This window comes from Diadema setosum, chromosome 10 (genome assembly GCF_964275005.1).
Source record: "Diadema setosum chromosome 10, eeDiaSeto1, whole genome shotgun sequence".
Classification (NCBI taxonomy): Eukaryota; Metazoa; Echinodermata; class Echinoidea; order Diadematoida; family Diadematidae; genus Diadema; species Diadema setosum.
The window spans coordinates 12,686,319-12,702,298 of record NC_092694.1 but is presented as its reverse complement, the minus strand read 5'-3'; the positions used below and the strand labels follow the sequence as shown (position 1 = coordinate 12,702,298).

The 15,980-nt window shown below is 38.8% G+C and overlaps 1 protein-coding gene across 1 annotated transcript in view; it reads left to right on the top strand.

The window, feature by feature from the left end:
• LOC140233755 (uncharacterized) overlaps positions 1-15,980 on the top strand; it is a 75,581-nt gene that overhangs the window by 33,212 nt on the left and 26,389 nt on the right. The window contains exons 7-12 of the mRNA XM_072313855.1: positions 522-642; positions 5,416-5,534; positions 7,754-8,562; positions 12,298-12,739; positions 13,528-14,218; positions 15,274-15,382. Of these exons, the coding sequence (XP_072169956.1) occupies positions 522-642; positions 5,416-5,534; positions 7,754-8,562; positions 12,298-12,739; positions 13,528-14,218; positions 15,274-15,382 (2,291 nt within the window). The remainder of the gene's footprint in view (positions 1-521; positions 643-5,415; positions 5,535-7,753; positions 8,563-12,297; positions 12,740-13,527; positions 14,219-15,273; positions 15,383-15,980) is intronic.

Genomic DNA, 15,980 nt, shown 5'->3' with positions numbered 1-15,980 from the left:
CATCTCAAACACAAATGCCATGATAATGTTGATAGAACATAAGACAAGGTGTGGGACGTAAAGGAAAAGAGAGCAAAAAGATCAAGAAAAACAAACAACGAGAATGCATTAAAAAAATACTGAGATAACCACCTGTAATGTGCTTTCCAAGATTCCTCGTCACTCATACAACATAGATGCATAACTGTAACAGTAATCAAGCTGCACATGATGCATGATAACTTTAATTCAGGAATAGCCTTGACATGAGCGACTCTAAGAAGAACGAAAAGCAAGCCTGGAATACCTAATAAACAACGAATCTGATATTAAAAGAAGAGGAAGTATCTGTATTCTTCTTGAACCTTAATACTCTTGTGGTGGGATTTTGAGAAAAATAGATGATGGGGAAAAAGGATAAATATTTGAAGAATTCATATTTCTGATTGGATCTCTTCCCTACTGTCATGTCTTCTCTCCCTCACTCTACCTCATGTTTTTTTTTTCCTCTCTCTCTGCGCTTTCTTCTTCTTGTATCGCAGGACTGCGTCCTGACGTACAGGCAGGTGAACGGGAGCGACGTCATCAGCATGGATGCGGGGTACCGCCCCGGGTTTCGCTGCCAGAGGACTGGCCTCCTCCTCAGCACGCTGCTTCAGCTGAGTAAGACGACAGTCCGCTCAATCAATTCGTTGCACAAACCATCTCTCCAAACAGTATCCTCATAGTCAAGATGTGTATTTTTCCCCCCTGAAGACCACTCACACTTAGCTGCATGTGAAAATGTGTACAGCAGAGTAAATGATTGAAAATATAGGAAATTGAAAATAAGATTCTGTTACTTCAAGTTTTTTCAATACATTGCCAAATATTTGATGTGATGGTATTTGTGTTTTGCATATTCAGTGAAATAATTTTGTTGCTTTCCCTGTTGCATGCATTCGGTAGTGGCACAATGGACATACTAGTAAAAAATATGGATTATAGATAGAGAGAGAGGGGGAGAATATTAACCCTAAAGGGGCCGGGCTTTTTTGGCTATGCTCAGACCGGGGGGGGGGGGGGGGGATCCCCCCTGAGATCTCGGCCATCGGTGGTGCGATCGCGATGAAATTTTGCATGCGTGAGACCCGCGTCATAATCTACAAGATTGTGTTATAAGATTTTTTGAAACAATCAATTTCTAATTTTAATTAATTAATTATGCAAATTAAGCTCAAGGTGATATTTTAGCTTAATCAAAAGCATTGAGAGTCTAATTTTTGATCTGTAAATCTGTTTTAGCATATTCAACAATTGTACATCACAAAAACTTCCAAAACTCATTTCAATTCTTATGTATTTTATTGTTTTCAGAATTTCTTATGTATTTCTTTGTTTTTCAACTTTTGTTTTTTCTTTGTTTTTTCATTGGAAATTGTCACTGACCACTTTTCTACCATAATTAGCACAAAATTAATCAATGAAAGTGATTAATTGTAAAAATAATCAGGTTTTTATGCCTTTCATGACAGAGCACTGTTTTCCATAGGAAATGTACACAAAATCACAAAATTGTGCCCGCTTTGGAGCGACATTCCGTTACAAATATGGGCGTGGCTTCGCAAAAGTATGCGCGGACGTTGCAAATTTGGTCTCAAAAGTTGCACGAGACTTGAACGAAGAAAGTCAAGAAGCCTCGCGATGAGGCCTTCTCGCGTTACAGAATTATAGCGCGAAACGTCGAGGGGGGGGGGGCGGATTCCGCCCCCCCGGCCCTTTTAGGGTTAAAGGTCCTGTTTACCTTCTGGAGCAGTGATATGAAAAATGCTCAAGATATCACTTTTGATGCATATGTGTAGGTCAGTTGTATCACAAAACATCCTGCCATATAAAATTTTTGCAATAAAGCCTTAGATATAAGGAGATACAATGTATCATTATTTTTCTCATTAAACCATAACTGCAGACAGTTTAGTCGGGGAAACTTTTTTGATTATTGTTCACATTTTGTATATTTAACATCGATTATACTCGTTCAAATTTTTACATTGGATGTTTCTCACATTTTTCTCACATTTTAGAACTATTTAGAACTATTTCATTTCTCACATTTTAGAACTATTTCAAAGCACTTATAATGCTGGGTTTTTGTTTCATCTGCAAATGGTAAAATATGCCTTTAACACGTACACACGCACACACACACACAAAAAAAAAAAAGGTGTTTGGCAATGAAACTGGTAAACACATACCTGTTGTAAATAATAAATGAGTGCTTTAATGGGAGGCCATAATTTGTTGTAGCACACACAAATTATGTCAGTGAATATTACTATTTCCCCTCTCAGAAATATGACAACACACACACACAAACAAACAAAACAAACAAAAACAAGACAGAAATACCATTGACAAATAGTGTAACATGTGGTCTGACAAGATTACTCTAATTCCATCATTTTTTCCACCCACATTTCTCAAATCTATTATGTTATCGAGAAGGTTAACCATCTCCCCAGATGGCCATAATAGTCATCAGGTATCATCCTTATTTTCAGAAAGTGATGATTACCCCAGATAAAGCACTCTGCACTTTATCTAAACTGCACTCCTGAGGATTGTAACATCACTACTGGCATCTTTATGGGAGATCCTTTCCTGTGTTTGTGGGTGTGAGGCGTTTTCATTCATTTCGAAGTTTTCTCACTCCTCAACTGATATTAGAATCTAGCGCTCAGTCATTCTCCTTCTTTCTGTAATGCAATGAAAAGATCAAGAGAATTGCACGATAAACACACATCTCCCAGAGACCATTATCCCAGTCAAAAAAAAACTGCTTATTGATGTGATCGCCTGCACCTTGCATCCTCCAAGATGTGATATAACAGGGCTCGACACTAACGGTGGCCAGGTGGCCCGGGGCCACCAAAAACGTATGTCAGGCCACCAAAATTTCAGAAATGAAGAATTTGGTGGCCTGATCGGGCCACCAAAAAAGGTCGGATGTTTGCCTTTGGGCCACCAAAAATAAAAGTTAGTGTGGAGCCCTGGATATAATGTACATCTATGTTCATGTATACACGTAGTTTAATATATAAATCTACGAGTAAGTACTCTTAAGTATATTTTGGTGAGATGATGACTTCATTTGTGCAAATGGAGAAATTAAACAAACTGAAACTGGAAAATGTTAAAATTAAACGAAAGATTATTTTTCTTGCTGTGATAAAAACAACACTTCTATCACTGTTTCAGGAAAGTTTTATTAAGATAGGCCAAAGTTTTATCAGGTGTTGTTCATTTTTTCAAATTATCAATTTTAAAGTCCTATTTGTGAGTAGCATCCCTTTTTAGCTCGCCAAATTGGCCTGAGCCAAAGGCTCAAGTGTGTTGTCTGTTTTGCGTCACGTGTAAACTCTTTACATTTTCAACATCTTCTCGAAAACCCTGTGATGCATTTTCACCAAACTTGGCAGGTGACGTCCCTAGGTTGATAGGATCTCTTCACCAGAACCAGAAGTGACCGAGATATGGACAAGTACATTTAACATGTGTAGTTTCCTCGGGGTCCAATATGGGGGGGGGGGGGGGGGGTAGGGAACCAAATTAGGGGCTTATTGTATTAAACATGTCAATCTTTTCCTTGAGAATGTACCATCAAATTTTCACCAAACTTATCAGTTATTATCATGAGAGTTATTATGAGGTTGAAAAAAATAATCTACTTGTACAAATGAGTTCCAAGACCCCATTGATCTTTGAGGCAGCAGTAGTGATCATATCTGAAAAGCACCAAACATAACAACAAAAGAAACTGCAGCTTGCCAGTTCAATTCTTGTTGAAGGAAGTAAATCATGCTCCATTTTATGGTTTTCCATCTATTCTATATCATCAAGGACTTTGTTGTAAACACCCACAATGCTTCAAACTTCAAATCATTCTGCACACTGTAACTCAACAAGTATTGCTATTGTATTGTTTTGTCCTTGGCCAGGGTAGAATAATACAGAATAAATCAGGTAGTTATTTTTTTCCATGATTTTTATTTTCTTTCTTTATTTCAGTAGGTTTTCTCCTTTCCTTTTTGAAAAAAAAAAAAACCCAGATAGGTAGTAAACAATGCTTTAATATTCCTCGCTGAAAAGTGCTTCTATTTCAGATACTGATCAGCAGAGTAGGAATGCCCTGTAGCAAAACCATGAAAGGGTTGAAGTGGTTTTTGAGGGCCTCACTAGCCCCTCAAAATGGCATTGCAAACCCTGGGAATGTGGACATTGCATAAAAGTCTCCCCAGGCCAGTCTGAACATCTATATTTACTATTATGGAGTTTAAAAGAAATAATAACGCTTTGGAGGAGAGTACAGCACTGTGTCCAAGGGGCTTACTTTATACAGAGTCATCTTGCATGATTACATGAAATTTGCTTCTAGCTTTATTGCCTGACATCATGTGAACATAAAACAAGCTGCCAATATACAATTGTACATATACGCATGCACTCATAAGATGTTAAAGAAAATTATTTAGCAGTCTAACCGATTGAAATACGTGAAGTTTTGTGTAAATCACATGATTTCACAAATGTGTTTATACATACAGTTATGTATGTGTGTGTGTGTGTGTGTGTGTGTGCAAATTGACATATAATGTTTACAGCCTAAAATATATCAAAGGAATGGTTGTATAGTATTGGTTGAGTTGAGGATTTAGCTTTTACATGTAACTTTTTGCGAGATACTTGGAAACTACGTTATGACCAAAGGAATGGTTGTATAGTATTGGTTGAGTCGAGGATTTAGCTTTTACATGTAACTTTTTGCGAGATACTTGGAAAACTATGTTATGAAATGTTAAAGAGCATATAATTCTAAGTGGAATCCAAAGTTTATCAGATGAAAATCAGTTTTGAAATGGCTGAGACATCCAAAAACCAAGTAAAACAAAACCACCCTGATAAAAGGCAGTTCCAACCTTTCATGAGGATTGCTATATTTTGAATATCTCAACCATTTCAAAACCAATTTTCAACAAATAAACTTTGAATTCCTTAAAAATGAAATCCTTAAAAAAGAATGTTCATATTCTTCAATTGTCTGTCTTTACTCAAAGTGTATAGACAGCTTGTCAAAGGTATCATGAACTGTGTACAGGAATGATTTAATTTGATTTGATTGATTGATTGATTGATTGATTGATTGATTGATTGATTGATTGATTGATTGATTGATTGATTGATTGATTGATTGATTGATTGATTGATTGATTGATTGATTGATTGATTGATTGATTGATTGATTGATTCATTCATTCATTCATTCATTGATTCATTGATTCATTGATTCATTCATTCATTGTTTTGATTGATTGATTGATTGATTGATTGATTGATTGATTGATTGATTGATTGATTGATTGATTGATTGATTAATATTGTTATCATGATAATTCCCAGATCCAGTTGGAGCTAGTTTTGAGAAGCTGCTGGAGCCACTCCTTGACATAGAGACCGACCAGGAGAGGATTGCCAAAAACATCTTGGTCACCGGCAAGGGTTTTGTAATTCACTCTGAGGTAAGTAGGAATCCCCTATTTGCTCGATATATTGTCAAAGTGGACATTTTTGCACACTTGGGGTGATAAGAATCTAGCGTGATAAGGAACTAATGCGAAACTACAGTGTTGGAAATACCCACTGACCATCAGCAGTTCTCCACCATGTCCCTCCCACTGGCTAGCTGGAATGCCCCTTACGAAATCAAACTGCTCATGGCCACAACACTTCATTACTCACTTGTATACCCCTTTGACTGGATTTGTGCCCCCTCAAAAAAGCTGCCTTGACCTAAGTTTGATGATAATTGAGGCCTGAAATGATGAGCATGTGAATGACCTTTTTTTTTTTTTTTTTTTTTTTGCTTGTTACATGAAAAGTTATGATTTGGCAAGACACCTGAAATTAATTCCCCCCCCCCCCCAACAAAATGATATCTTGGCTCTTTGTTAACTCATCAAATCCAAGAAAGCACATTTTAATAGTGTGATGCTGAATATTCTCCTATTCATTCTTGTTATGTTTTTTTTTTCCCAGTGTTTCAAAGGATAGAGAAGGAAATATCCAGCTCTTTCATTTCAACCCTATTTTGTTCATTTGCTGTCATGCGTTTCGGTTTTAAAAAAGTCGACCCGTTCATTTTTAGAACTGATCCTAGGTATGGGCAGTACATTTTTAAGAAAATACCTGTTTCTTTCTCAAATCTGCAAATTTCTGTAAAATGATCTTTGTAATTCATGAAGATTTAATGAATCTACTCAGTTCTATGTAATCTCCGTGTGACATGAGGTATGCATGAGTAATTAAACGTTGCCAATTTGCATTATGTAGTCAATTAACCCATTGAGGACGGGCTGATTTTGCTACGACAGGCGTTTCCCATAGACACCTGCCCCAGTATACTTGGGACTCGTCCTCAATGGGTAAAGTGTTGCCAATAATGAGAGCAAAGTCAGCATGACTTTTGTGGGTTGAAGAAAGAAAAGACCGCTCTGCTTGGTAGCGATTCCAGTAGTGTAGTAATATGGAAGGAGGATCATTTTATATGACTCTGTATTGCAACACAGCCATAAATCTGTCAGTGAGAATCCTCCAGAGTTACTATGATTGTTAAGTTGAAGGGACAGACCAGTAAAGCCCGGTTTTGTGGCTGCTGGCAAGAGGCAGTCTCGGTATGAGAATTAAAAACGGGGACGTTTGGAATTCCCCCGGCAGAGTACCCTCTCATGACCAAGGGGGAACTCGAGATGTGTGCTTGCCAAATATTTGCACGACCATCATCTCGTTTTGTTTCACTCCCGATAGATTAAGAAGCGGTCTTATTATACACCTATTTGGCTCCTTGCCAAACGTGTGCTGATGGTGTCAATTTTTGATTGATGTTAAGGAGGCAATTATTATTCAAGGTGATGGTCCCTCTTAATGAACATCCGGACAGCTCATGAAATATGACATTCCTAAACCTTGGCATGTGCAAAATTCAAGCTACCTCCCCCCTCTCCCCACTCCCATCTTCTACTACCACCCCTCCCGCCCCCTCCCCCCCCCCCCCATTCATTCAAGTAAAGACAACTGTAACAACAGATGTGGTCACATTAGATAGAAGCCAGCTTAAACATTTTTTTTTGTATGACATCTCTTTACAAATTATTTTCTCAAATGTTTCTCATCAATTCCAAACATTGCCACCTTTCAATAGCAATTATCTGACCAAATACAATTTGTAGACTTTCATCCCATAGGATTGTGGTTGTTTAATTTTCAAGTCTTTTGTGTAAAGCTTCTTTCTTCCCATCCATATTATATTATGACAACTTCATGTTTAATGATATTTCTGCTCTCCAAACCTGGTAATAAAGATCTCTCATATTTAGATCCTGCAGCAGCACAAGTCTGCTTTAGTGTAGATTCTATCACACTTCTCTCGCTTTTTCTTTCTTTGACGCCATATGATACTGACATATTACAAGTGTCTGATTACGATTATGTCTTTCGTTTATTTCTGACATTGTTTCATAATTGTCTGTTGATTAAGGTGCATTGCAACAGCTTTTTTCGTATTTTGAGATAATGTAAAAAGGCAATGAATTGAAATCAAGATCACATTTGAATTCATTTGTCCTGACGTTCATGGTTGTTATGTGTGCAGAAAGAAAGGAAAATATGTGCAGTCGGGTCAGTGTTGTTCAGGAAAAACATGGATTTTCCTCACTTCATGCTTGCTTGTTTTATGGTGCAGATGACCGGATGTCTGGGATCAAAACACAAGAGTGCAAAAATCCAGCAAGGAGGGCGTATTGCAGAAATTCTGTATGGAAAGGAAGACAGTGCTATTGTGCCAGAAGAAAAATCAAGTTGGAAGGATCCAAGCCGTGATTCTTGGAGACAAGTAGAGGAAGAGGAGAGGAAAAGAACTCAGGTTGAGAGCAAACCAGTACTAATGTCACAGCGAATAAGTGATCCTAATTTCGTCAGAGCTAGATATTCAGAAAAGACAAATACAAATAGTTTGAATTCACGTCATGTAGACAGAGAAAAAACTGTAAATAGAAAAGATATTGACATTAACAATTTAAAGACCTCCGATGGCAATAAACCAGGGCAGCTTGATAACAGAAACTTTGGGAGTTCCAGTGCAATAAACAATGGTGACAGACGGAGTGGTAAGATGTCAGTGAATGGCAAAGACAGGACAGTGAATGATGTGCGACTAAGAGAAGAGAAAAATGTCGGTGCACAGCAGCAGCAGCAGCGCGGTGAAAGCCATGATGTCGGACTACAGGGGATAAGTGCCTTGGCTGATAGTTCCGATGGGGTCCATCAAATGCAGAGAGGTGACCAGCAGAGTGTGAACGGTTGGAAGGAGGCCAATTTTGTTCAGCCAGAGGAGGCGAGAGGAGTTGCCTCTAGCCGGAGACTGGAATGGGAGAGGGCCAGGGAGGGGTACGAGAGCTCCAGGGGGGCGGGGCAGTCCATGATGAAGAGTCAGGTGGATATGGTGGCGGATCTGTGGCACAGAGAGACCGGTGGCTTGCCTGACATAGACAGGTAGGAAATGTGTAGTCACTTCATGCGGCAATAGTATGTGACCCTGCATTGCAAAACTACCAAGAAGCTGCCAGACACAGATTTTTTTTTTTTTAAATTAAGTACAGGTTTTGAAACAGCAGACTCTCTCTGTAATTATACTTTAAAACGATGCATAACTCAATCTATATGGACCTTCCTACCTATCTATGTAATGGAAAGAAAGTACACACTCTGGAAAAATGTTATTGAGAAAAGAGGCTTGGAAGTTTGGGGTCTATTCAAGTCCTTAATCTCGCCAAGATGTGCTCTCTGCAATGAATGGCACAACAAAAAAAAAAAAAAAGGATATAAAGCCTAAACGAAGTTGTAGCAACCACAATGAAAGAATTATCAAACTAAGCTGAAATGTTGCACACTCTATCAGCATTTTCTATTCATGACTAATACCAACTTTTAAAGCAGTAGTATCATCCCATCAAAATCACTAGGGTTGAAAGTAAAGGGTGTGAAAGGTTTTTAAGAAATGGAAAGTGGCCTCTGCAAGACACACCTAATCACACTGTTCTACAAAACAAAAAGTATGTATTGTAGAAAAACTGCAACCCTCCCCCCCCCCCAAAAAAAAAAAAAACACCAATATTTCCCATTCACTTTAATATGATCATAAAGCTTAAGGATATGTAGAAGAAGAATTGCTCTTTCAGAAAATATTAGGAAAACTGAAAATTACGACTAGGTTGACGCATTTCACCTATTTTGAGTCCTAATGTGAAATCGGCACATGCAACTTTTTGTTGGTTTTGTGATGCATGGTCACATATTTCATGGAGCAAAAGCATGCTGGGCAAGTTTCAAACTAAAATAGAATCCCAGTGCAGCTAATTTAGCTGACGCATGTCATTTTTTTTTTACTGAAAACAACAAATGAAAGAGTAATTTTTCACCATGGCAACTACTGCAATGAATGGCATTCTGCTAATGGAGGTTGCCATTAGTATGATTTGCTAGTTTAAGATTTAGTCTCCCACCGAGTCTCATTTGAAATGGTTGAAATTTTGTTGCTTCGTAGCATGGCTTAATTGATAGCTAGCATTGTGGCTTAACCCTAAAGGGGCCGGGCTTTTTTGGCTATGCTCAGGCCGGGCTTCTTTGGCTATGCCCCCCCCCCCCCCCCCCCCCGAGATCTCGGCCATCGGTGGTGCGATCGCAATGAAATTTTGCATGCGTGAGACCTGCGTCATAATCTACAAGATTGTGTCATAAGATTTTTTGAAACAATCAATTTCTAATTTTGATTAATTAATTATGCAAATTAAGCTCAAGGTCATATTTTAGCCTAATTAAAAGCATTGAGAGTCTAATTTTTGGTCTGTAAATCTGTTGCAGCATATTCAACGATTGTACATCACAAAAACTTCCAAAATTCATTTCAATTCTTATGTATTTTATTGTTTTCAGAATTTCTTATGTATTTCTATGTTTTTCAACTTTTGTTTTTTCTTTGTTTTTTCATTGGAAATTGTCACTGACCACTTTTCTACCATAATTAGCACAAAACTAATCAATGAAAGTGATTAATTGTAAAAATAATCAGGTTTTTATGACTTTCACGACAGAGCACTGTTTTCCATAGGAAATGTACACAAAATCACAAAAATGTGCCCGTTTTGGGGCGACATTCCGTTACAAAAATGGGCGTGGCTTCGCAAAAGTACGCGTGGATGTCGCAAATTTGGTCTCAAAAGTTGCGCGAGACTTGAACAAACAAAGTCAAGAAGCCTCGCGATGAGGCCTTCTCGCGTAACAGAATTATAGCGCGAAACGTCGAGGGGGGGGGCGGATTCTGCCCCCCCCCCCCCCGGCCCTTTTAGGGTTAAACCTGCCACACCCTTCGGGTAGCTGGTAGAAAGCAGATGGCATGTTACATGTGATTGGATTTTAGCAGCATTTGTGCCAGTCAGTGGTAATCTGACTGAATTGTCATTGATGTTATTATACTCTTATTATAACATTTATTGCATCAAAAATTGCATGGCGAGGGGCATTTTCTTTTCAAGTCCAGGGTAAGTTTGCTGCAGAAAAATCCCCATTAAAGGACAAGTTCACCTTCATAGACATAAGGATTGAGAGAATGCAGCAATATTAGTATAACACATCAGTGAAAGTTTGAGGAAAATTGGACAATCGATGCAAAAGTTATGAATTTTTTAAATTTTTGTGTTGGAACCGCTGGATGAGGAGACTACTAGAGCTTGTGATGTTATATGCGTACAACTGTATAAAGAAAATATCAAGAAAATTCAACATATTTTCACTTTTTTCGCATAATAAAAGAGCACTTGACTTGCCTCTTTCTAAAGAGGCAAGTCATTTATTACATAAAATTTGGCAACCTACATCATCATTCTGGTCTTATCTTCTATCCGTTCTCCGTTTCTTTTTCACAAACACTGATTACTCGGGGCTTACAGCCAAACAAGCTAGCTTTCATGTAGGTCCCGTCATACTTCTCTTTGATCAACCCCATTTCGATTTCGATTTTGACCAGTTATCATTACATGTAATTACTGTGTTATCACCTTGTATATTGTTTGTTTTCTGCACATTGTTCACAAGGTAAAAGAACTTGTCTGGTTTCTGTTGTAATGTTCATAAATGAGAAGTATGAAAATAAAATGAATTGAATTGAATGAATTGATAAAGGCAGGGGGAATAATATTACCTGAAACATATGTCAGTAACAAGTCAAGGGGATGTGTACTTTTTTCAAACGATGAAATTTTGTGAAATTCTCTTTATATTTTCCTTTGTTGTACTCATGTGACATCATACACTGCAGTAGTCTTCTCATCCAGCCGTGACTGCACAAAAACTTCAAAAATTCATAACTTTTGAACGTATTGTCTGATTTTCCTCAAACTTTCAATGATGTGTTCTACTAATATTGCTACATTCTCTCAATCCTTATGTTTATGAATTAAGGTGAACTTGTCCTTTAAGTTATGCAGCTCTGAAATTTCAATGCCTTTCCTATTAAAGTTGGTGAGAGAATACATGAAACTTCTTAGCAAATTTATTAAAATGCACAAAACAAAGACATTTACAAAAAAAACAATTAAGTTGATTGAAAATTATTAACTTTGATCTTCTGAGATGTGTTAGCAACTTCAGAGTCAGTTATGAGTTGAGCAAGTAACCCATTGAAGACTAGTTCAGAGTATAGTCTGGCAGATGTCTATGGGAATTATGTGTTATAGCAAATTTTTCCCATCCTCAATGGGTTAAGAGACCTCTGAATATTCCTCGATCAAAACAAACAATCGCATATTGAGAAAAAAGACATAAAATGTTAACATTTTTTTTTCCATTAACCCTCAGAAACATTAGCGATAAATATTATCACAGATAAAAGTACAACATCAAACGACAGAAATGTTGTACAGGAACTTGGATGAGTTCCAAGTGGATACTAATTCTAGCTCTATGTACACCTGTAACAAAAATTATTTGCATCCTCATCTTGAAGTGATGTGTTTAGCCAGGAAAATTGACTTGACTGTTTGCTCTTTGTTTTAATGGCAGCTGTTTGTGTGTTTAACCTGTTGAGGATGGATTGATTTTGCTATATCTTGCATTTCCCATAGACACCTACCCAAGTTTTCTTTGGACTCATCTTCAGCGTGTTAAATGTGATTTGTGAAACTCTCATGGTGAGTTTAGTCTCTGTCTTCTGTTTGTATGTTGTGTCAGCAGGAACTCAGACAGACCTGGAAAGCATTGGGACCGAGAAGAGGAGGAGCCCTCCCAGCATCCCCAGTCTGCCAAATTGGTTGCCGTTGGCAACCTCCTCCGGCCCAGAGATGAGGACAACCCGACTATGGTGGAGGAGGTGGGGCGGGGAACGAAAACACAGAGAGATGAAGTAGAGATGGATGCTGTTGGGGAGAATCCCGGCGGAGGAAGCAACATCGGTGGAGATGGGAAACTCCCAGATTCGGGCAAGCGGGTGTACAGGAAGCAAAGACGGAAACAGTTTAGGAAAGCTGGCAATGATGGGGGTAACGAACTCGATCAGGGAAAGGTCCCGCCCGACAGAGAGCCCCTTACACCGGCAGGCAGTGTGACAAAGGCGGGGCACGGAGCGGAACGAGGAGAGCTGGGATCAAACAAGCAGCAGAAGACAGGTCACTGGCAGGTTAGCTGAATAATATCTTTCTCTCTCTATTTGATATAACATCTGTTCTTATCTTGTTTTTCAACTAAAGTTCTTTTCTTGTTTATATATCGCTTTAATATATTTTGTGAGTTTTGTCTGTACTTCATTTCTTTGATAAGTCAAGAAGCCTTGAACTATTGTTGATCTAACCTGGTGAATTGAAATATTGCAACAAGATGCACAGATGATTGCAAGCTGCTACATGCAATAAGATGTAAGGGCAAATTTTAGCATTTAATTGAAAAATCTCAATCTCTGTACCAAAAAAAGAAAAATAAATGTTGAAGAAATTGAAATATTCTTTGTCGTAATTAGAGGCAGTATAAGTTTTGATCAAACAGAGTGTAAGGAATGAGGAATTTCAAAGGAGATATTGCCAATATGTAGTACACAAGGGGTGTTAGATTATAGGGTTCAAAAATTCTAATGTGTGTTTGTTTGTTTCTATAAAGCTGGGCAGGGAGAATTCAACCCAGTTTGATGCTATTACGTACTGTTCATCAGACATCATGATTTTGAGGATGACTAATGTGCGTGTGGTAGAAGGTTTTCCATGTTCGAATTATGGAGCATTAATTGTGTTGTCATCTTCAGTATCTTTGCTGAGTTGGGAAAAGAACAATCATACTCTTTCTCATTTACTAAAGTTTGATGGTAACAGTTAGCGATGCGTTTCTGGCTGTGCCGAGATCAAGTTTTTACTGATAAGGAATCTTTAAGTCATCCCAACTATGAAATGGTGTTGTTGCTGTTGTTGTTGCTGACAGAGGCAGCTTCTCCAGTACTATGGCGACGTGCGTGATGAGGGAGTGGGAGGAGGGTTGGATGCAAATGCTGTTCTCCCAGATGAGCAGGAGCTACTCCGGAGAAGGAGAGAGATGATCAACGAGGCCATGCAATCGGAAGCTGAGTCGAAACGAAGCGTGGACTGGCAGCAGTTGGACGCCAGCAAGGATGATGTGGTTGATGGAGAGGAGGAGTTGATGGAGGAAGAGCAGGAGGAGGAGGTGGAGGAAGGAGGAGACATGTACAGTTACGAGGATGATGTCGGTCTCCGTGACGATGCCATGGAAGTGATGAACGTGGATAATGATTACCATGACAACAGCAATGATGTCAAGAGGACGAATAGCTATCAAGGCGATATGGAAGCAGAGCCGGACTTTGAGAGACGGGAAGGGAGGGGGAATTGGGGGGAGGAGCCTGTTGGTGATGGAAGGTTCGGTGGAAAGGTCCCCAGGAGACGGGAGGAGAGGTGGAGGAACGTTGAGAGGACGAGCGAGGTGGTGACGGAAGAGCCGGAGGAGGAGGATGAAGAGGAGGAGATTGGCAGGATGATGAAGATAATGCTGAAGGAGAAGGAGACGGAAGGAGAGGAGATCTTTGACGACATCTGGCGGCAGCTGGAAGGAAGTTTGCGCTCGGAAGGGGGCTCCGTCTTCAGTCTCATGTCATATGGTAGGCAAATTGATTGACTCTTATCACTGAATAACCTGAGAAAATATACCAGAGGAGGGCCGGCGGAACGTTTTCAAAAGTGCGGGGCCCACCCCCCAGTTCCGCTGGCCATGAGTAAGGTGACAAATCAGCTGCAACAACAAGACCATTAATGGGAAAGGTAGCACCACTAGACAAGTGTCTATAATCATGTGTATCATGGTTCATATTAAAAGAAGGGATGGTATAGTTTTGGTTGAGATGGGGAGTTCAGATTTTAAATTTTTGTGAGATAATTAGAATTATTAATGTACATGTCTTCTTAAACCTTTCTGTGCTAATGAGTCACTGTATGTGCACAAATTTCACACATAACCTATGGACAGGTGATTCATTTGGCAATTAGAAGGTTAAAGGCATAATTTACCATTTGCAGATGAAACAAAAACCCAGCATTAGTGCTTCCTAAAAACGTGAGTTAGGGATAGAAACAACCAGTGTAAAAATCGATGTTAAGTATTGTTGAATATACAAAATGTGAACAGTAGTTATAATAAAAATGTTTCCAGACGAAACTGTCTACAGTTATGGTTTAATGAGAAAAATAGTGATATCTCCCTATATTTTAGGCTTTATTGCAAAAATTTTATATGGTAGGATGTTTTGTGATACAACTGACCTATACATCGTCGCTGGGGTGACAAAACCTCGTATCTCAAAATTGTCAAATGTTCAGGAGAGCGAAAAAACATGGCGGCCAAAGCACTATAGTGAATGGGAAAGCCTTCTCTTTGACATGTCATGGTGGCTTCATTTTTGGAGTAAGACATTTAGGATTTGGCCAAGACATCACTTGACCCATTATTTGACCATTAAGCTAAAAAAGATTTTTTTGACATTTTTGAGATACGAGGTCTTGTCACCCCAGCGACGACATATACATCAAAAGTGATATCTTGAACATTTTTTAAATCACTGCTCCCAAAGGTAAACAGGACCTTTAAGCAAGAAATTGTACAGGTTTATGGTTCATTTCCCACCAAACCACTTTAAACCTTGTTTGATCCTGTTGACAGGCGGTAAGGACCAGAGCTTGCTTAGTGCCAAGGTTTCTCGAACCTTCCCCAACGCCAGCATTCTCACCATCATCCCTCCATCAGCAGTCGGCGTGGCAACCAGTCACAGGTATGTATCAAAGCAGAACTTCTCATGTATCGTTAACCTAAGTAGGCACATGTCCAGAGATGCAAAGTTGTATCTTTTGTGATGTTTATTCTTCGTCAAATACAAGAAACTATGTTTTTTTCTTGGTCTGAAATTTGATTGAACATGCAAGTCACCTATATGTACAATTTGATCTTTTTTTTTGGAGTTTTTATTTCTTACTTTGAATCAGTATGTTTTACGATCCGCAGAGGTTGGCAACCTTGCTGTATGAAATCGCTGTAGAGTGCGTTGACCTAGATTTTAACCAAAGGAGCATATTGAAGTGACTGTGCATACAGACATCACCCACATACACATACTGTACATTTTGTTGTCTTTTCATTGTGGAATTTTGTTAATATTGCTTTTTTCCTGTGTCTTATCCTTTTGTCTTGTTAAAAAAAAATACAAAGCTGTAGCCCCTAATAGTATTGCAACTGCAACTTAGTGACAGTGTTGAAGGAGTATAAAGATTTCAGAATTTTTTGCGTATATATGTGTGTGGAACCAGAATTTTCCAGTTCCGATTTTACAGCCCTGCATGTACATGCTGCATATTACACCTTTTCCCTACTGA